General features: G+C 46.7%; 1 protein-coding gene across 2 annotated transcripts in view; it reads left to right on the forward strand.

The window, feature by feature from the left end:
- Positions 1-22,010, forward strand: part of HPCA (hippocalcin) — a 27,270-nt gene continuing 5,260 nt past the window's right edge. The window contains exons 1-3 of one of the 2 annotated variants that reach the window (XM_035119533.3): positions 1-164; positions 4,923-4,958; positions 16,531-16,929. In XM_035119533.3, coding sequence (XP_034975424.1) covers positions 16,552-16,929 — 378 coding nt within the window. In that variant the 5' untranslated portion in view covers positions 1-164; positions 4,923-4,958; positions 16,531-16,551. The remainder of the gene's footprint in view (positions 165-4,922; positions 4,959-16,530; positions 16,930-22,010) is intronic. The other variant, XM_088672198.1, reaches the window with a different exon arrangement.

A 22,010-nucleotide genomic window follows, 5' to 3' on the forward strand; every position in this document is an offset into this window, starting at 1 on the left:
GCGCCTCCTCGTCGCCAGCGCCGCGGCTGCTCTGGATGGAGCAGCTGGGAGGAGGAGGAGGAGGAGGAAGCCTGGCGCTGCTGCTGTTACCGCCGCTCGCTTAGGAACCGCCTCAGCCGGAGCCAGCCAGCCAGGGAGCCGCCAGTGCCCGCTCCGTCGCCCAGGTAGGTCGCTCGGGGAGGCGGGCGAAGTTGCAGCCAAACGAACCCGGGAAGGAAGTTGCCATTCCGCCCCCGCCGGGGGCAGAGAGCGGCCGTTTAGGAGATATTGCACCGGGCGGCGGATTGCATTGCGTTGCGTTGCACGTGGGGGTGAAAGGAGCCGGGCGCGTCGGGTCCCCTCCCTCCGATGCAGGCTCCTTGCAGTGAACGAGGGAAGCCCTTTGGCGGGGGGGGGATTCTCCCCATCTAGGATCGTAACACTCTTCGTGGGAAAAGGGAGAAGGAGCTCTGTCCTGACACGCCTTTCTTCCCAACACGGATCAGCGGTCTTCGTAACAGTTGCTTGCAACTGCGGCCGGAGGTGGGGAGGGGCTGCCTCCTGCACATGATGGGAACTACATTGGGAGAAGGGGGTCCCCCCATCCCGTAGGAAGCCCAAGAGCCCCCCCCACTCCCCCGAGCGGAGTGCACTCATATGTTGCTCCTCAGTTGCAATTCATGGGAGGTGGATTATTTTATTTTTTATATTTTTGCGAGGGGGTGTTGAAGAGGAGAAGGGCTGGGTAGAATGCATATGAAAAACGGGGAGGAATTCATTGTTTCCCTCCCCAGGTTGATTAGAGGCACGCGTTGAGTATTTGCCCATGCACTGGTATATGGGGCGGGGGAGCAGGAATGGGGCGGAGTGACGGCATCCCATTTGGATTGCCCCACAGCCCCGTGGGAAGGGAGAGGGCAGGGATTTCTCCATCCAGATGTGTTACGCAGCAGGCAGGCACCCAGCACCAGAAGTTGCTCCTCCAGCCTCTCCATCCAGTGGGGCTATACTTGCCTTTTATCTCTCATCTCCCTTTATTTCTTCATAGAATTGTAGTGTTGGAAGGGACCCTGAGGGTCATCTAGTCCAGCCCCCAGGAGCACCAGCTCTCCTTTCCTGAATCCGAGTGCGACCTTGATAGATTGCAGTGTAGCATTGTCTTGAGCATCCCCCCCCCAAACTGGAAGGAGTTAGTTCAGTTTCTAACCTAAGCCCCCTTGCTCTGCCCAGTGGCTTACCAATTGCTTACGGTGTATGATTAACTGATAGCTTTCGCTGGCACAAGATGATGTGTTGACTGCTTCTAACTTAGATGGCCTTTTAAAAGAGGGTTCAATCAATATTTCTTTTAAAACAAACTCCCCCAAACCTTTCTATCCCACCTTTCTTTACAATGGACCTCAAATTGGCATGTGTAAAATTCCCAAGGCGCTAAACAGACCCACACCTGTTTGGCTTCAGCAGCTTCCTTTATCACATGCCTCCAGCCCCAGCCCTTTGTTGCTGACTCTTAGCCACAGTTTGAACCCCCCATGTCCAGAGGCAGTCTACCTGTGAAGATCTGGTGCCAGGAACAAAGAGTAGGGAAACAATCACTTTTGTGCTCTAGAGGCAGGTGTGAAAAAGGCAAATTCCATGCTAGGGATGATTAGGGAAGAGATCGAAAAATAAAAGCACCAATATCATAATGAGCTTTTGCAAATCTATGGTGCAGCCACAGTTGCAATACTGTGAGCAGTTTTGGTTGCCTAATCTCAAAGGGGATATTGGAGAGCTGGAAAGGGACCACGATCAAGGCAAGAGCTACTTCCCAGCAAGGAAAGGTTACAACGTTTGGAGATTTTCAGTTAGGAAAAAAGTGAATGAGGATGTGTGTGATAGAGCCGCCTTCCTGAATTTTGCTGCCTGGGACTGATAGGAGTTGTAGTCCAGAGCATCTGGAGTGCACCAGGTTGGAGAAAGCTGTTGTAGAAGAATATAAGATGGTGCATAATGCGGAGAAAATAGGGGCAAGGAGGAGTTGCCACAATTCTAGAACTCAGGATCATTCGGTTAAACTGAATGGAGAGGAAACAGGCAAAATGAAGTACTCCTTCGTGCAGGAAATAGTTGAACTATGGAACTTACTGCCACAAGATGTGATGTCTACCAACTTGGATGGCTTTAAAAGGAAAACAGATGATGAGGAGGATAATGCTATTCGTGGCTGCTAGCTAGTCCCAAGTGGACCCACAGGGACCCAGGTGGCGCTGTGGTTAAACCACTGAGCCTAGGGCTTGCTGATCAGAAGGTCGGCGGTTCGAATCCCTGTGATGGGGTGAGCTCCCGTTGCTTGGTCACAGCTCCTGCCAACCTAGCAATTCAAAAGCACGTCAAAATGCAAGTACGGTAGATAAATAGGAACCGCTACAGCGGGAAGGTAAACGGCGTTTCCATGTGCTGCTCTGGTTTGCCAGAAGCGGCTTTGTCATGCTGGCCACATGACCTGGAAGCTATACGCCGGCTCCCTTGGCCAATAATGCGAGATGAGCGCGCAACCCCAGAGTCGGTCACGACTGGACCTAATGGTCAGGGGTCCCTTTACCTTTACCTTTAGCTAGTCTCAATACTGTTCCCGGGAATCGCAAGTGGAGAGAGTTCCTATTGTGCTCAGGCCCTGCTTGTGGGCTTCCCAGAAGAGGCATCTGGTTGGTTACTGGTAGAATAGAATCTTGTACTGGATGAGTCATTGATCTGATGTAGCAAAGCAGTTGTTGATGTGCTTGTGTTTTATAAGCTGCTGATGCAAATTCTCCGTAAAACTGAAGTAACATCAAAGCTCCCCTCACAAGTGTTTAGGATTCTGTGCAGAATGGTGGTGGATGGGGAAATAGTTAAAGGCTTCCAAAAGTCTCTCTCCTCCCAATATCTATGGGTATATATTTTAAGAGGGAGAAGTAGTCGTGTATGTTCCATTTTTCTAGATGTTTTGTTTTGTTTTTCGCAATAGCTGGCTGTAGGTGGGGGACATTTTTCTGGATGGATGTAGAGATGGATGCTTAAGGATTGAAAGGCCCCTCTCCACCTATGTATGGATACTTTTAACTGCTCTTATTGATAATCTGCAGGCCTCTCTTGGGAAATGCTCTTTTTGTGGAATTTTTCATTGTAGATGGCAGTGATTGTTTGGTGCAGGGATCTAGCTGGGGGGTTTTGTACTTAAGCTTAAGGGTGCTTATGCTAGCAATGCACAATTGCAGTTTTTATTAAATCAAGGAGAAAGTAAGGTGACTGTGACTTAAAATGCCCTGGATGAAGGCTGAAAGAATCACAGGTGCTCAATTAGCCTGGCACCTAAAACCTAGTGCTAACACTTAGGCATCAGAAGACAGAGATCCACCCCCCTCCCACCAGCTCTGGATGGTTTGAGCAAAGCAGAAACCACTGAAAATACTTGCCCATGTTGATAACTGCAACTTGATTTACACATCAAGCAGAGTGAAGTGGTTCATTCCAGTGCTAGAATTCTGAAATGTGCCACCGGGCTGCTTGGGAGATGACCCTTTAAAAAAAGGTGTGTTTTTAAATGTTCCATGTTAAAAAAACTAAACTAAAACACCTCCCTGCTTGGAGAAAAGCAGCACATCAAAGAGATGGGTATGCTAACCCTTTCTGCTTGATGAGCTTGCTTTCTACACCAATAGCTTACCAAAATTCTGTCACCTAATTCTGTGTAATGTGTTGAACAACTCTGGATTGTGGACCCAAAGGGCTGGTGTCAAAATAACATTTGGAAGCAAAGGGAAGAATTTGAAGCATATCCATGCAGTTGGTGGAAGGGGTGGGTCTCCAGAAGTGAAGTCATCCCCCCCTTCTCTCTGTGTGTGTATAGTATATGTGCAGTGCTTTTTTTCTAAAAAATGTTTAGGGGTACCCTCATTTTGAGTCAAGAAAATCTTTTTGTAGTTCAAGTTGGGAAAAATAAATACAATAAATGGACAAAAGTACAAAGATTCACAAAATGTTTAGGGGCATGTGTATCCCTGCTCCCCCCCCCCAAAAAAAGATCTCTCTCGTGCTCTCTCTCTATATATACATACGTATACACACCCACATATAAACATGAATGAGATGATGAGACGGGTTATTTATGCAATTTCCCCCATAAATTTCCTGGAATCGTACTGGAAAGTTAATAGGATGTGAATAAGCAATTTGGATGACATTTTCCTTTGTGGATGTGCTCAAGGGATTGCGTCAGGAACTCCTCCTGTGAACGCCAAATGTTGCATTGAAACAGACCCAGGACAGTTTTGGGCTTTGGGGAGAGTGTTTCCCTAGATCCTGCAGGAGAGGGCTGTAGCCTCCATGCTCTGATCTGGATGCTTGCATAGACATCTGTCTGATCTTGCAACAAAACACTAAATTAGCTAGACTGTGGCTGCGCTCCAACCAGTCTTTCCTTATGTGTTGGGTTTTTTTTGGGTGTGTGTGTCCATTTTGAGCAAAGGGAATGGGAGTGGTGGTGAACCACATTGCACATTTCCTCTGCTCACCTCTCTTGCTCATTTCTTTTTCTCCACTTCCCCTTGCAACCCTTCTACAGGGTCCGCAAATGGGTTGCGGGGATTGGGGGGCTATGAATGCTTGCAGTAAGGATGACCAAATGATCAAGGACTGCCAGTTCATTGCCTCTCCTGTAGCGAGCAGCCAAGCACACACCCCGTACCGACCTGAAGGAGTATCCCAAAAGGCAAGAAGAGTATTGCTTATCCAGAATCTTTTCTTTTTCCTGCCTGCTCCTCTCTGGGGCCAGTATTGGGCATATTCACATGACCAGTAGAAAGTGTTTAGTATCTGAGATGATGGGGAATGTATGGCTCATGATCTGGAGTCTTGGACTGAGTGGGCATTTTGTTGCCAATTGCTGTTAAGCTCTCTTGATTGAGTTATTTCTTTTTCAGTGCCTCAACCTCCTTCCTGTATCTCATCTTCTTTGGGTGAGTATTGGATTGTCATTAAATGTGGTGTGTCCTGTAGAGCTGAGGGAAGTTGATCCTGGGCAGTTCCAAAATGGAACATCACCCAAAATCCTTAATGGGGTGTTATCAAGGGTAAAGGTGGAGAAATGTAAGGTAATGTGTTTGGGTTCCTGGGGTCTCAGAAATATGACCTGTCATTCAACTTTATTTATCAACATTGCCTATTGCAACTTTCACTATGTGACCAAGAGACCTAGAAACTTTTAACAAAAATGAAAGCTGAGATTCTCAGGATTCTTTGTGCCTTGCTCAAATATGGAAGTGCGAGGGAAGTTGTAGAAAGGAGACCTTGCAGAGAGGAAGGAAGGAAATTCTTCCTGTTCAATCCCAACTGACAGGCTTCCAGCACAGCTTACTAAGAGAAGATCACAATTGTACAATTGTACAATAAAGCTTGGGGGTGGTATGGCTATGGTACAAGGTAGAGCAGATAAAATTGCAGCACTTAGAGAGGTAAAAAATTGATCAATCTAAGATGAATAAACTAAAGGTTTATGAAATAAAAGTGTCTTTCCCTGTGGAGAATATTCCAGAGTCAGGAGGCCACACCTGAAAAGGCCCTACTGATAAGAAATGTTTTCTTCATCTAACCCCAATCAACCAGCCGGGGATGATGGGATTTGTAGTCCTAAACATCTAGAAGGTGCCAGATTGAGGAAGACTAGTCTAAAACAATGGCAACTAAGTTTCATTATGATCCCCAGAAAGTTTTAGAACAGAGCGGTGATTGCTTCTGGAACCTGCTAGCCTCCTGACAAGTGCAATTTACATAATGTCTGAGTTGTCAGCACATAGAAAATGGAATGTTGTGTTGTCCATCATTAGGCAGGCACTTCCCATGAAAGTGGATTCAGTTATTTATGAAGCAGCAGAGGTGTTGTGTTCTGAGTTGTCTGCCCACTAGGTGGTGCCATCCATCCAGCACTGGGTTCTAGAGCAGAAAGGCCAAAATTCCTTAAGATTAGCTGGAGAGAGCTGAGAGTGGCATCCTTACAGACAGAACACAGCAGCAGCAGCAGCAACAACAGTATTAGTGGTGGTGGTTGTAGTAGTAGTAGTAGTAGTTTGGATCCTTGCTACGTTAGGAATTCATTGCTCCATCCATTCAGAATCACGAACGTCTTCCTTGATCTTTTTTTAAAGTCCAGATTATTGAGACTATAATTCCAGGGATAGTCTGCTGGAAGGGGTTAGTAAAATATGAATGAACCATCTCTCTCTCTCCCCTTCTGTCTCTCCATGATCTTCTCTTTTGCTTTGCTGAAAATAAATTTCTGCTCAAAAGGGAGCTGACCCACTTCTGCTAAAGCTTCCAACAAAAACAATTCTCAAGCCGCGTTCTTCCAGGGTGGGGCTCCGAGTGTGGGGGAGCCTTGTCTAAAGGATGGCACCTCCACATGTGATGAAAGAAACCCTTCTCCCCTGGCAAAACCATGAGGGAGGCCAGGTATAAAGGAGGAGCAGGCTTCGTTGCTCCTTCCAATGTTTGCAAGGAGGAGGGATCTTGGCAGATCCTGTCTTCCACACCCTAATCCTGAAAGGCTGCCCCTGCGAAAAATCCCCTATGGTCATGGCCACCAGAAAGACTTTGGCTTCATAAATCAGATCCCTGTTTTGTGCAAGCAAAGGCCCCACACATCCCTGCTGCTGGATATGCTCAGCATTTCCAAGTCTGTATTTCTGCTTTGAATATATATTTTTAAGCTTGGGTTGTGAATGGGAGAGAGGATGTGAGCTTTCTCATGCAGGTAAAGCATGCACACGTCCAAAGACAAACTTTTGCATTTAAATGACCCCTCCAGTGTACAGAGTACCTCATTATTTTGGAGTGTGAGCAACCAGGAATGAAAAATGCAGGCCCATCCCTGTGCAAGGCCAGGGAAAGGAAAACCATTTCAGGTTGTTGAGTCTTGTAAGAACAACAGAAAATCCCTGCTGGATCAGACCAAAGCCCATCTAGCCCAAGCTCCTATCTCCATCAGTGGCCAGTTGAATGTCTCCAGGAGCACACTAACAGTGTGAAGGCGGCAGCCGCCCACTCTTGTCTCTCCCAGTATCTCACATTCAGAAATAGAGCACCTCTGAACACAGAAGTTCCATTTAGCTGTCGAGGCTCATAGTTGCTGCTCTGTGGACCCATTCCATGTATGCATTTGTCCAAGGAGAACCACGCCTTTGGGAGGCGCTGCCTTTGCTCAGTGGCAGAATGCACATGGAAGGGTCTCGATTCAGGCCATGGCAGGATCTCAGCCAGCAGGAAGACCCATCTGTGCCTGAGACCCTCAAGAATCCCTGTCAGGCAGGCAGACTCGGTGGACTTGTACATTTGCAACTATTCTTCTGTTGGTGTGTTTTAAGGAGGCATCTTGTGATAGCAAGCTAATAAGTCTCTTGTGGGAAGCAGTCCCTTTTTACAGTCCTGCTGCTGTGCGCAGGAGACTGGATACTGGGGTGGTGTAATCCCTCCACCCCGTGCCCCAGGTTTGGGCAGGAAGCATCTTCTCCTGAGGATCTGTTGTGCCACTTTTAAATCTGACAAGGTGGGCTGCCCTTGAACCCTACGTGTGGACTTCCTGTGTGTACACGCATGGGTCTTCTGCACACAGTGCTGAAATGGGTGGTCACCTTTGGGTGTGACTTAAGTTGAGCCACACCTCCATCCTTCCTGAAGATGCTGTGACTGATTGCAGCTCTCTGGGTGAGCCGACCGATCACTGCTCAGCAGCTTAGAATGTCATTTCCTGGCATCTCTGGTTACAAGGCACACAGGCCTGGGAAAGGTCGCCAGGTGAGATTTTAGAGCAGCCTTCATTCACCTGGTGCCCTTCAAATGTTTTGGACTACATTTTCCTCAGTCTCAGCCAACCCATCCAGGATCTTGGGGTCCTGGTGAAAAACTCAGTGAACGTGGCAATCTAGTGTGTAGCTGCTACAAAAGGGCAAAGGGCAAAGGTGCCCTTATCTATGCTGTTGCCATATTTGAAATACAGTACTGTTCTCAGCTTTGGTCCCTCCAATGTAGATCTAGGGAATGACAACCAAAATGATCAAGGGGGCTGAGACAATTCTCCTTTGATGAGTTTTCAGCGTTGCTGGTTTGGGAGCTTTTGAGTTTAGGAAATGGGGGACTTTGTAAAGTGATACATAGAGTGGAGAAAGCGGTTGGGAACATGTTAAGAACATAAGAAGAGTCTTCTGGATCAGCCCAGCATCCTTTTCTCACAGAGGCCAGCCGGATGCTTTTGGGATACCCACAAGCAGAACATGAGCGCAAGAGGCTCCCCTTCCCGGTGGCTTCCAGAAACTGGTATTCCGAATCATTAGTACCTCTGGCTGTGGAGGCAGAGCTTAGCCCTTGCGGCTAGTAGCCATTGGTAGCCTTCTGCTCCAAGTTTTTCTCCCTCTTTCACGGTGGTGAAATCCGGGCCATCATGCAATGGGAGCAAATCTGGGCAGTTAAAATGAAATACTTCTTCACACAGCACACGGGGAAACGGTGAGGTTTGTTCTCACAATATTTGGTCAGCTTAGACCATTGAAAAGAGATTACTGTATTCAAAAGAATGGAGCATCAGGCTGCCTCTGGTTACTAGTTGTGATGGTTGTGTACCACATCCAGGGTCAGAGACAGGCAGTGTGCCTCTGAAGACTAGTTGCTAGGAGGATGTTGCAGTTGTGCTTATGCCTTGCTTATGGTAGGCTTTCCAGAGGCATCTCGCTGGCCACTGGGATGCTGGACTGAATGGTCCTTGATCTGATCCAACAGGGGCTCTCTTCAACAGAACAGAGGGGAAGAATATGCCTTTTTATCCACTGTTATGTATTTAGTTATAACGGTTAGTTAGTTGTCCTTCCCTTTCTCCAAGTTTGCTCAGGGTAGAGTGCACAGATTTCTCCCGCCCCAAAATGTTTGTTCTTGCACAAGAACCCTGGGAGCTTGGTCAGGCTAAGTCACATGGTGGGGATTTGAACATGGACCCTCCCCAGTGTTTGTCTGACACCAGCCAGTTCACCACATTGGTCGCTCGGCAATGGAAGGAAGCGAAGGCAGCCCCTTCTTCCTCCGACTCCATTCACTTGTGGTGACAGTTGGGGAGACCGACAAGGAAGGAACAGAGGCATCAGGATAGAGCCAGTGTGGCGCAATGGTTAGAGTGTTGGACTAGGACCTGGGAGACCAGCGTCCAAATCCCTGCTCAGCCAGGAAGCTCGCTGGGTGACCTTGGGCCAGTCACTGCCTCTTAGCCTAGCCTACCTCACAGAGTTGTTGTGGGGATTAAATGAGGAGGCAGGGAACCATATACACCACTTGGAGCTCATTGGAGGAAAAGGTGCGATATAAATGCAGTAAATAGGGTATGAACAGGGTCCCTTCCAAGCAAAGCCGACTGGTGATGTATGGTTGTTACGAGTGCCTCTTCTGCTCTGGCCCCTCTGCTTGGGAATCAAGTGGATTCCACTCTTGGTTAGATAAGGGATTCTGGTTTCTCACCTTGCCCACAAACAAACACAGCTTTCCACTTCAAGGTCCCCTTAAGTGAAACCTTTCCATCTGAAGGGAAGTATCACTGCCATTAAGAGCAGTTTAAAAATGCATCAAGTCAGCCACAGCCATATGACAAGGAAAGAAAAAAAAAACCACAAGGAAATGTCCACCCACATACAGAAGCCAGGGTGGGGCATGCTATAATTTTTTCCTGCCTGTGGAAAGCAGTGGAAGAAAAAGGAGAAGCCCAAAGCGGTGGTCGGCTTAAAAATGAAGAGAGAGAAAATGTAACTCCAGCATCTAAGCTCAGTCATACATTCTATCTCATCCATTCCAATGGGATTTGAATGTTTCTAAGACCTTTCAGAGCTTCTGGTGTATTCCTAGGAATGCTAGAAGGTTGAAACTGTCAGTTTGGGAAGAAATAAAGACTCTGTGCAAACTCCTCCCTTTTTCTCCCCTGCCCACCATGTGAATACAAAGGAGTGTCAAAGGCGTAGAGTCCTGTGTTTGCAAAAGGGTCGCTCTTAGCATGGATAAGGAGGAGGAGACCTTGGCCAGAAATTTCATGGTGGTGGTGCAGAATCGCTGGGAACTATAGACAGATAGCCTGATTCATTGATATGAAATTTTATAAGGAATTTGGAAGGAGTGCCCTGTGCTTTCCACTCGTTGACTAGAATACTGGAAAATGGATTTCTTAACCACAGAACTGGGCGGATTAGAACATGGCCTCCGTTGTTTCCTTATATTCGCACATGTAAATGGGCTGCTAGAGACGTGACTTTTGTTTTTTAAATATTCAGGGAATTTATTCATTAAAAAATATTTATATACCGCCATATCATAAATATATATATACAACGATTTACAGCAATATAAAAATATGGAACGATACAGTTCCAAGAACAAACGGAGTTAAAATAATTTAAAACCAAAAGAATTTAAACAAACATCAGTAGAAGAGCCCTGGAAATATATCTGTGAGGCAGGCCAGTTCTAGGTTTAAGGGGGCACTGAGGAAAGTCCCTCTTGGGGTGTCCCCTCTGCTACGGAGGGGAATTTGAAGTTGCTTCTGGTAGGCAGTAGCAGCACGAGGCAGCTGGGCCCAAGAGCCCTTTATACCGTATTTCCCATAATGCCCTAGGGCAACATTCGAGGGCCATCTTGGGACATTTAATGGGGCCTAGGTTGTTTGGAGTTCTGGGCTGGAAAAATTATCTGAAGGTGGTAGAGAACAAGGGCAGGCATACATAGCAGGCCAAGGTGGTTGCTGGCTCTGGGTTTTCCAGTAACCATAGGCAGCCCAATGGTGAAGGCAGCTCTAGCAGTTGCCGAGGGAATCCTTCACCAACCTGGTGCCCTCCAGCTGTTAGTTCAAAACAGCTCCATGGCAGCCTTGCTGAGTGGGGCAACAGGAGTTATAGTCGAACACAGATGGAGTGTGTGGGGTCTGGCATAACCTCCCTCATAGGATAGTTGGGCAGGGGGAGTTAGTTCTTTGGAGAAAGGGCAAGGCTGAAAACCCAGCTAGATGAACTAACAAATAAATGAATCCTCCCCATTCTCCATGGTGAGTTTGCAGGCTCCTTGCAGCTGTTGTAACATCCCATCCATTATCAAAATGGGGCTTTCTCCATCCTGGAGTAGTGCTTAGTTTGGAAACTGTTTTGTGTCCTGGAGGTGTCCTCTCCTCCCCTCTTCTCTGGTCTAAATATATTTTCGCTTTTAGAAGGAAGCTGCTGGGCAATGTGCTGGGGCCTGACCATCCAAATGGCACCCTTTTTCTTCTGGGCCGGAACACGGACCCAGCCTAATTGCATCCATGCTGTCATTCTCCTTGTGCAGCTGAGCTTGTATGAAAAATTGCGCAGCTGCGGCTGCTGTAAGAAATAGATGGAGGGGAAATGAATCCGGTCTTGAGAGCTTTCTTTTTCCTTCCCCAAAAGGCAGGCTTATCTGATAGCTTCAAATCAGAGATCCGGTTTGAGCAGGGGTGAAAATAAAATGTGCTCTTGTATAGCTTTTTCTTTCTTTATTTCTTATCACCCTCGGCTGATAAGCCAGTAGGTGAGAGAACAGGCTATGTTTTTGCAGAGAGACAGTCGCTGCTTATTTGTACTGAGTTGCAGCCTCTTTTGTTCCAAGCAGCGTACAAATGTAATGAAAGAGCAAGGTTTAATTTCTGCAAAGAAAGACACCAGGGGATCAGTGCTGTGTGGAAGCTTCTTGCAAAGCTGACCTCTAAGCCAAGGGTGTGAGTGTGTGGGTGTGTTGCATCTTTTGGATTAAGCTGTGGTATGCATTGTGCACTTTGCACATGATCAGAGATGCTGTCTTCATTATTTCTTCTTCACGTTTATTCTAAGGTTGAGCTGTGGGTCAAATTAAGCTCAGTGACAGAGACTGCAAGCTTTTGGGGCAGAAAGATAAAATTAACGGCAAAGTGAGGGGGGAGGCTGGGAGGAGGAACAGCATTGAAATGGGAGGTCCAGAGACATGTATCAGGAATGTGGAGGCCTTTTAATTCAGGACTGCTGCTTTGGTGATGGGAGAAACCTATTCCCTGAGATTCATGGTGCCCTCTTTGAATAGTGTCCATATACTCGGGTTACAAACACTTCGGGTTACAGACTCCGCTAACCCGGAAGTAGTACCTCAGGTTAAGAACTTTACCTCAGGATGAGAACAGAAATCACACGGTGGCAGCACAGCAGCAGCCAGAGACCCTATTAGCTAAAGTGGTACCTCAGGTTAAGAATGGACCTCCGGAACGAATTAAGTACATAACCAGAGGTACCCACTGTATGTAGCGAGCCAGAATCTATTAATTTGTGAGCAATTACTAGAACAGTCTTTGCATAGCTGCCAAGTCTCCTGTTTTCCGCGGGAAACCCACAGATTTTAATCCGTTTCCCGCTATTATCCCGAATAGAAAAAAATCCCGGAAATCCCCCGGATTTCCTACCTGCCAGGGAGGCTCCATTTCAGATGCCGCTCTGCCCATGTCTGGGCACCAGAAATCAGGCAGAGCGGCACCGGAAGTTGCTTCTACGCATGTCTGGACATGCGTAGAAGTGACTTCCGGTGCCGCGCCGCTGCTGATCCCGCATTTTTCAGCGGGAGACTTGGCAGCTATGAGTCTTCGTCAACCTGGTACCTTCCTGATATCGTGGACTACAGGCTGGGGCTGATGCATAGCTGCCAAGTTATCCCTTTTTTTAAGGGATTTTCCATTATGCTGAATAGGCTTCCTCACGAGAAAAGGGAAAACTTGGCAGCTATGGGCTGATGGGAGTTGTAGTCTGGGATATCTGGAGGGCACCTGGTTGATGAAGACTTGTTCTAGAGGCACAGTTGGAAAACACTTTCCCATTCGCACACTTCCCTGCCCCCTGTTCCTGCTAGTAATATGCGGACCTTTCATGAGGTCTCTATGGGCCTTTCCACACAATGGCTGTGTTCAAAAACCTTGGTAGACCACTGTTTGTGGAAACCAAGCCTTATGAGGAACGGTGGATGGAGCTGGGTATATTTAGCCTGGAAAAGAGGAGACTGAGAGGAGTATGATAGCCACCATATAGCCACCAAATATCTAAAGGGCTGTCACATAGAAGACGGAGCAGGTCTGTTTTCTCCTGCTCTGGAGGGTAGGACACGAACCAATGGATTCAAGTTACAAGAAAGGAGATTCCGACTAAACATTAGGATGAACTTTCTGACAGTAAGAGCCATTTGACACTGGAATGGACTCCCACAGGAGGTTATGCACTCTCCTTCATTGGAGTTTTTAAAGCAGAGGGGAAGGGCATAACTGGACCAGTCTTTGTGTGCTCAGTAAACCATTAACTTTAGTAATAAGCTGTGAAACACCACAGGGATAGTGTATACAAGAATAAAAATGAGATGAGTAAAAACAGATAAACTTCCACGGACCATGAGTTCCATCTGGCAGGTAGGTACCTGGTCTGAGCCACTGTGCAATAAACCTCTGGCACATGTGGCACCACAAAGGGAGTCTCCCTGGATGATTGCCGGGAATGGGCAAGTAAGGAGGGAGCAAGGTGATACTGCAGAGAGCCTGGTCCCAAATTGTTTAGGGATTTATAACCTTAAATTTGGCCCAGGAGCGTTCCTGCAGCACTGGTGTTAACTGTGGTATCCCTTGATGTGGGAATGCAACCAACGAGGCAGAATGTGATCTAGCAAACATTTTGTAGTTGTTGCAAGTTCCTTGTTGATGACATCTGTGGAGTACTTTGTGCACACATCGGGGTTGGGAAGTTTTAGTATTTGCAGGACGATGATGATTTATGTATGTATTGAATTTATATCCCACCTTTCCTCCAAGAAGCTCAAGGTGGCATAGTACATGGTCCCCCACCACCCTCATTTCATCCTCACTACAAACCTGTGAGGTAGGTGAGGCTGAGAAGATTGCAAATGAGCCACAAAGACTGGATTAGAAGGCATAAACTTTACTGAGCCACGTGTTGCTTCCCAACTGTATACAAAATGGAAAATCGGGTCCTCCCTAACAAGAGGGCATGTGTTGAAGTGCGACCTGGCAACCAGACCCTGTGTTGTGGGTGGGAACGTTTGCATGGCCACAACACCCTATTGGAGGTCCCTCGATCTTGGGTGCAATTGGGCCAATGGGATGCCAGTCAAATCAATCGAGGGACCTCTATTTAAGCCCATGCACATGTCCCTGAGCTTCCTCTTTCAGGCTCAGTGCATCGGAACACCCGCCCACCTCTCCCTATATTTAGGGCTTGCGCTTGACCTTGCTATGCCGTCATGTGTCGCCTGTCGTTGGAACAGGGGCACGGCAAGAATTTTCCCCACTTGGCTGATTGGCTGGCGCCATTTGGGTTTCGCCTGCTGTGTAGCAAATCGTCACAACTTGTAAGGTTGCGGATAGGCTCTGGTTCAGGTGATAGGGGTGGCAGGATGCCCTAGCCACCCCTATGCATTGGGTATTTCGCTAAAGGAATCCACGGATTCATGGTTGGTCTTCCCTGTGAGGGGTTGTGCCTGGAGCCTGAGTCCAGGGGACATCTGGGTGAAGGTCTAGCAGGGCTCCTGCTTGCCACTGTCCCAGGTGTTCACCCGAGGCTGGCTTATGGTTGGTGCCCAGGGTCAGCGCTACCTGCAAGGGTGCAGGGAGCTAGTCGAACCAGAGCCTATGCAACCACTCACTTGATTGTAATCAATAAAGTTGTGGCCTAAATTCTGCCAAAAACCAAACCAAAAATTTGATTCTTGTCTGAATTTATTTCGGGGGGTGGTTAAAAGGTCTACACACACAACTAGTCAGATCTTAACTTCCTTTCCCTGCTGGTGCCACCCAGAACTGATTCCCCCCCATACTGACATTTCTAAATCACTTCAGTTCCTGTTCATGTTACAGAGGTAACCTTGCAGTGTGTGTCCATGAATGGAGGAGGGATCAGGCACAATGCTATTTGTCCCAGGGCAGATTCCCAAAATGATGAGCCACTCACCTTTGCTGCTGCTTATAACTTGGGGGGGGGGTATCTTGATAGGCAAGGCCTCCCTTGACCGTAACACCTGGCATTGCTGCATCCATAGTTTGGAATTTAGTTGACTGATGTCTAAGTGGCAGCAAAGCCCCTTTCCCCAAATTTGGTTAGCGCAGCTGCTGCGCCCCTCTATGGAGATGCATGGCACACCAGTTATCCCTGCTTTGGTCACCTCTAGGTTGTAGTTCTGTAATCTGTCATGGGTGGGGCTGCTTTTTAATAATAATAATAATAATAATAATAATAATAATAATAATAATAATAATAATAAAAGAAAGCTCTGCTGACCAATAATAATAATAATAATAATATTAATAATAATAATTTATTTGTACCCCGCCCATCTGGCTGGGTTTCCCCAGCCACTCTGGGCGGCTTCCAACAAAAATGTAAAATACATTAAAATATCACACATTAAAAACTTCCCTGAACAGGGCTGCCTTCACGTGTCTTCTAAATGTCAGGTAGTTATTTATCTCTTTGACATCTGATGGGAGGGCGTTCCACAGGGTGGGTGCCACTACCGAGAAGGCCCTCTGCCCGGTTCCCTGTAGCTTTGCTTCTCGCAGTGAGGGAACCTAGAATATTTACTGTATTCATTTATTTTGTGGCATTGTTAGGTCACCCACCCACCAAGTCCTATGGGCAGGTTACTGATTTCAACAAATGCAGACAGAGAGAGAGAGAGAGAAACAATATCAATGAATTATTAATACCATGTTTAATAATACACCTCTTGGCAATTAATTCTTTCAGCTTTCAGAGTTGCTTATGTTGTGTGTAAGCTGGATTTATCAGAAAATCTGATAAATGAGCACAGTATGTGGATTCCTGACTATCTGAGCTTTCATTTTAAAAAATAAGTACAGTAAATCAGAAGTTACTTTAGTTTCTAGCACTCATGTTTTTGTATGGAAGTCCAAATAAAGATTAAAACTATTGTGTACTTTCCTGAGGAATTGACAAAAGGTAGGAATGGGAGAGAAAGTTGATTCAGTTCACATTTCAAATAGAATGCACCAAATATGCTCTTTTTAAAACATGTGAACTGAAACAGCTTTCCTTTCAAAATTCACAGGTCTCTCTCTGAATTTTGCAGTGCAGTTCTCCAACCACGTAATATGTATAAAAAGGATAAAGTGTGCATAAGATTCACATATGAAATGCATTATGTTAAGGAGAATTGCTTAGCAAAAAATCTGTAGGTTCGGCAAAATGGCATACAAAAATGTGTATAAATTACAAGAAATTTGCACTAAAATGCTGATTAATTTTCATGGGGACTTTAAAAAATAAAAAAGGCACAATCTGATGTGGAAATGTGGGGAAATGAAAGAAACTGAAAGAAACTAAAATCGATGCATTTTCCCAGCCCTATGTGCAAACTGTCTGCTCGCTTAGGGCTCTTTATTGAGCAAGCCCTGGCAGGGTGTAAATGAATGATGGTACCATGGGCAGCTGTTCCATGCCAAACTCCCTCTTGCTTCCTGCATTTCAGTTTTAAACCTCCAGTCCAACCATGGGGAAGCAGAACAGCAAGCTGCGCCCAGAGATGCTCCAAGACCTCCGGGAAAACACGGAATTCTCCGACCTGGAGCTCCAGGAGTGGTACAAAGGCTTCCTCAAGGACTGTCCCACCGGCATCCTCAATGTGGAGGAGTTCAAGAAGATCTATGCTAACTTCTTCCCTTACGGTGATGCCTCCAAGTTCGCTGAGCACGTCTTCCGCACCTTCGACACCAACGGTGATGGCACCATTGACTTCCGAGAGTTCATCATCGCCCTGAGTGTCACTTCGCGGGGGAAACTGGAGCAGAAGCTGATGTGGGCTTTTAGCATGTACGACCTGGATGGGAACGGCTACATCAGCCGGGAGGAGATGCTGGAGATTGTGCAGGTAACCTTTGGCCCTCCTCCTCCTTCTCCTTCTCCTTCTCCTCTTCCTTCTCCTCCTCCTCCTCCACACAGGTTCTCCAGCTCCCCCAAAACTTTCCCAGCCATGTCCATAAAAAATACCCCGAGCTCCCTCCATTGTTTCCTGCTTCCTTCAGTTCTGGGCGAAGTTTTTGTATTTCTGTCTTGAAGGTTATCGCTTAAGAAAAACCTATCCGATTTCAACATTGATCTCTTTACCTCTGACAGCTTTTGAAGTTGTTATTTATGCGGCTTACTGCAGTATTTGTAGAACTTACAGTGCTTGGTAATGTTGTCCTAGGAGCATTGTCACGCTTTGCTGGTTTTTAATCTATAAAAAAGGACATGAAAGGTCGAAAGATTGGGAAAATATTGCCTAACAGAAAGTGGGTCAGTTGGGTGTCATTCTAGAGTGAATATTTTGAATAATTTCTTTTATATGACTGACAGGCGGAAAACCACAAGTTGTTTTTATTTCTTTTCTTTTCTTTCCCCCCCCTCTGGTGTTTTCTCTTTCTGTCTTTGATTTTATTTAGATTAGATTAGTTTATTTATTCTGAAAAAGCTTTAATAAAAATTTTATTTTTTAAAAAAAGAGATGTGAAACTGGAAGTTGAAAAAGAAATTGTAACACCAACAGATTCATGTTGTACGTAGGCACAGCACAGAACTTTGGGAAAAAGTGAAAAGTGTGTATGAGCTCAATGCAGACCAAGCTTAGCACTGGGGGCAAGTGCTCCAGCTCATCCACCTCTAAAGCCATCCCTGAGTGTATCAGAGCATCTGCCAACACTTCCCTCCAGCTGTTTTGGACCACAGTTCCCTGCTGCCTGGGGCTGCTGGGAGTTTCTAGAATCATAGAATCTTAGAGTTGGAAGGGTCATCTAGTCAGAGCAGAAACCCAGTCAGTGCAGACTGTCCATGAGTGGACCATGCAGAGGTGCAAAAGGCTATTCTAGTGTCTCGACACCAGGAATGAGTGAATGACCCAGATGTACCCAGTGCAGATCATCAGAGCAGACCAAAACAGCAAATCATGCAGAGAAATGACAGGGAGACTCCTCCATGGTGGGAACTATGGGCTCATGGGAGCTCTTTCAGTGATGAATTTTGTCTGGGAATTGTAGGCTGAAACATTCAGAGGGTCTCAGATAGGCAATGGAAGTCCTAATTACTGATAGTATACTAGAGGCAGCAATAAGGGCTTGAGGATGCATGTCATGAGGTGGGGGAAAGAAAAACAACTTTCCCCTGCACTACATTGGGAGGTGTCAAGTGAAAAGAAAGGAAAAGAGATGCATTCTCCCCCCTCTCCAGAAACATTACCTCCCCCAATATATAGCAATGAAATGCTCGGTTTTAGGGTTTGCTGGAGGCTTGAACAAGAGCTGAAAAGTCACTGCAGCATTTGGTGTAGTTCTCATCTTGGTTGGGATTATTTCAAGCAGCCTTTCTCTTCCCACCTACCACTTACTGTTTGAAGGGAAGTGTTGACATTGTCTTTTTCAACCCCTAAGATGTGTAATGCAGGAGGACCAAAATAGTTCTGGATAACTGGACCCTAAAACTCAACAGTTTCAGAATTGCCCCCTAATTAAAACTGGCCCTCACTGCTTAATCAAATAAAGTTGGTTAATATGCTGATTAAGCTGATCAAAGCTTGCAGTCCTAATTGAAGGAGTGGGCAAATCCACTCTTAAGGGGTAATTAATCTTGAGTATGATGATTTAATCTATGCTTCAGTTGATTAATGCACCAATCTTTAAGATATGTATATAGGCTGTGTTTATCAACAGTATTTGCAGTGGCCCAGAGTAATTCCCTGGAGGTGTGGGTGGGTGGGTGACCTGTCAGTGAAGCCAAGGGGTTTTCTCCAGTTTTGTAGACAGACCTTTCCTTTGTGTCTGCCTGCCTCCCTTCTTCTTTTCCACTCTCACGCTCTCTGTGTGCCTCATTCTCTTTCTCTCCCCCTCTCTCTGTCACTCTCTAAGCGATGCTGCAGATTTAAAGGAGGATACGCCCGACAAAGGAGATAGGAGAACTGCTTTTCATGGAGATTTAATCAGCAAAGGGAGCAGATTAGTTGGGGTGAAGGGTGTGACTGGCTTGCCCCTCGTGGATCCCTCTGTGCCAGGGCACCCGGGGTGCCTTCCTACTCTGGCAACTGCTCACCCCACCCTTCACTGCCCACTAGACGGGGGGGGCAGGAGGGGTGGAACAGCTGTTCCATTTCTGTGCCACAACAAGATGAAATGAGACATGGAGGCTTTAATCCCGACCAGTGTCAGCAAGTCGAAGGAAGCCCCCCCCCCTCAGTGATTTGGATGGGAAATTAGGCCCATATTGCAAGATGCAAAGCTACAGACCTCTCAAAGGAGCCTCAGGGCACAGTTGTAGAAGAGTCCATCCTTAATAATTTTAGTAGCACTCTTTAAGCATTTTTTTCAGAGGGCTTTGCGGGATTTGTCTTGCAGGTCTTCACAGCTTCTTCCCCATCACCCTCATCATCATTATTCCTATTATTCCTCTTCCCATTTTTCAGGAGATGGAGCCGAGACTGAGGAAACTAGGGACTTGCCAGTGGACACACAGTGAGTCTGTGGCAGGCGTGAGGCTTGGACCCTGTCCCGCTTTTGCCCCACCCCCCTCAGTGCCTTTTGGTTTCATCTTGGCTTTTACCTCATCATCATCTAGATCAGTGTTTCTCAACCTTGGGTCTCCAGCTGCTTTTGGATTACAGTTCCCATCATTCCTGACCACTGGTCTTGCTAGCTAAGGATGATGGGAGTTGTAGTGCAAAAACAGCTGGAGACCCAAGGTTGGGAAACACTGATCTAGATAAGAACTAGATGTTGTTCAGTAAATGGGATGCGTTTGCAGAGGAGCAGAGAGGGACCAGAAGTGCTTAAACATCACATTTCTCCATCCCTTGGTGGTTAAAATTTGGAAGCCTCTTGGGACCCTATGAAGCTACCTCTGACATCTTAGGAATACCCTAAATGGAACTCAGCTGGAAATATCTTTAGTAGGAAAGAGGATGGATTTCACAACACCTTCACCAAGGCTGTTGCAATGGAGGCTTTTTGTGTGTTTAGGACAGCTACAGTCTAGGAGCAGAGACACACTGAACCCCCGACAGACGGGGCAGGTCGGAGCAGGGAAATAGTGGAACAGAAAAGTGCCATGCACCCCCCACATTTCTCCACTTTGTCTCCTCCCCAAACTACTTTTCTTTTCTTCTTCTTTTTTAAAGTAAACTGCATCAGGGACATTAGTTTACACATGTGACACATTAGTGCAAACCAAGGGCTATGTACACACGACTGTTTACTCTGGCTCCAGTGCACTCCTATGACAGGGGTTGGAAGCTGAGTATGTGTGACGTTAGTCACAATCCTGTAGTCTTTTGAGAAATATCCCTGTTTGATATGTTTTTCCTCAAGCCAGCTTTCATCTGATTTGAAAACACAAACCATGGTTTATAGTGAGGTGTGCATTGTTCAGACAGCTGTTGTGCATGCGCAAACAGCAGCTTCGTCAGAAAGGCGTTCAGGTGGGATTGCAGGTTTGGGGAAACAAATTGGGTCATGCGCATCGAGCAAAGATGCTCCTGTCCCTTCTCTGGTGTGTACAGCAATGTGCAAATGCTGCTTGAAATGCAGTGGGGGGGGGGAAGCAACCTCACTCCATGTTAAGCCATGAATGTGTTCATAGCCTAGATCTCTCTCCAAGGAGCAGCCCTGGTCCTCAGCAGCTTCCTGGGCTGTGCCCTGGTAAAAACAGGTGGTGGAGCCTGCAGGTTTGGTGGGTCCAACTCTGGTGTCTTTCACAAACTGATGCCCCCCAGATGTTTTGGACTGCAACACACTGGCTGATGGGAGCTGTGGTTCAAAACATCTGGGCACCAGGTTGAGGAATGCTGTCTTACACCCAGAAGAGAATCAGGTTTTATTTCAGCCTGCTGCAGCTGTTGTTCTGGTTCTGTGTCTTTTCAAACCACAATTTACTTTGAACACCCCTCTGCGCAGCCAGAGTGGGGGAGGGAGCAGAAACCCTTTGTAAGTGAACTTGCCTTTGGGGATCCCTTTTTATTCCACGCTGACATGCATTACAGTTGCTTTTGATCCCACCCGAGTTAAAGCACTTGCTTTTTGGGAGAGAACAGGTGGGTTCCCCACAGAAAGCAAGAAATAGTCCAGATTGCTTGCAGGCAGCCGTGAATCTTTTAACTGGGTCTTGGATATTTATAAATTGGAGCTCTGGTGTCCTTGGCAGAGAGAAATTGGAGCACCTGGGAGGGTGGCTTTTTGTGTGTGTATGTGCAGGTGAATTAAAGCTGGGTGTGTTCCAAGATCAGTTGAGGGTCCCATCTACCCATTCCTCTTGAGAGGTGGAAAGAGTAACATCCCCTTTCAGGTTGAAAACCCAGATCTGTGAAGGATCCAGCCATCTGGGGCTGGTAGGAGTTGCAGTCCAGAGCAGTTCAAGAGCACCAGGTTGGGGGAGGCTGACCTCGTAGCAAATGGCTGCCGTGAACTCAGAGACATCAGTGAGGGAGTTGGTTCAGCCAGGTGTTGGAATCCTGGATTTCAAACCTTTATCAAAGATGTGAGAATTCACTGGAAAGGTCATCCTATGTTCCCTATCTAAAAAATGGGAATGACAAGGGCTTGCGATGATGATGATGATGATGATGATGATGATGATGATGATGATGATGATAGTAGTAGTGGTGGTGGTGGTAGTGGTGATGATAAGTGCCACAAAATAATCAGAAACCCTCACTTATTTTGGTTTGGTTTGAAGTATCATGGCCATTTCATGGTTGGCCACTCCTGGCCCCTGATCTGTCTACCCGGAGGGGCTTTTGTGGAATTTGCTGTCGGAATGCGCTCCTGGGGGGGACGGCAGACCCCCAGTACCTCTGAGTGTATCCGGGAAGGAACGTCTCTGGAATGGCATTCCCCTTCATTCCAGAGTGCCTCTGTGTGACAGTCCTTGAAAACGTGCACACAGGTCTTCTGGCATTTTGCAGCAAGTAGAAGAAGACATCCATAGGTCTAA

This window comes from Zootoca vivipara, chromosome 6, assembly GCF_965207765.1.
Source record: "Zootoca vivipara chromosome 6, rZooViv2.hap1.1, whole genome shotgun sequence".
Classification (NCBI taxonomy): domain Eukaryota; kingdom Metazoa; phylum Chordata; class Lepidosauria; order Squamata; family Lacertidae; genus Zootoca; species Zootoca vivipara.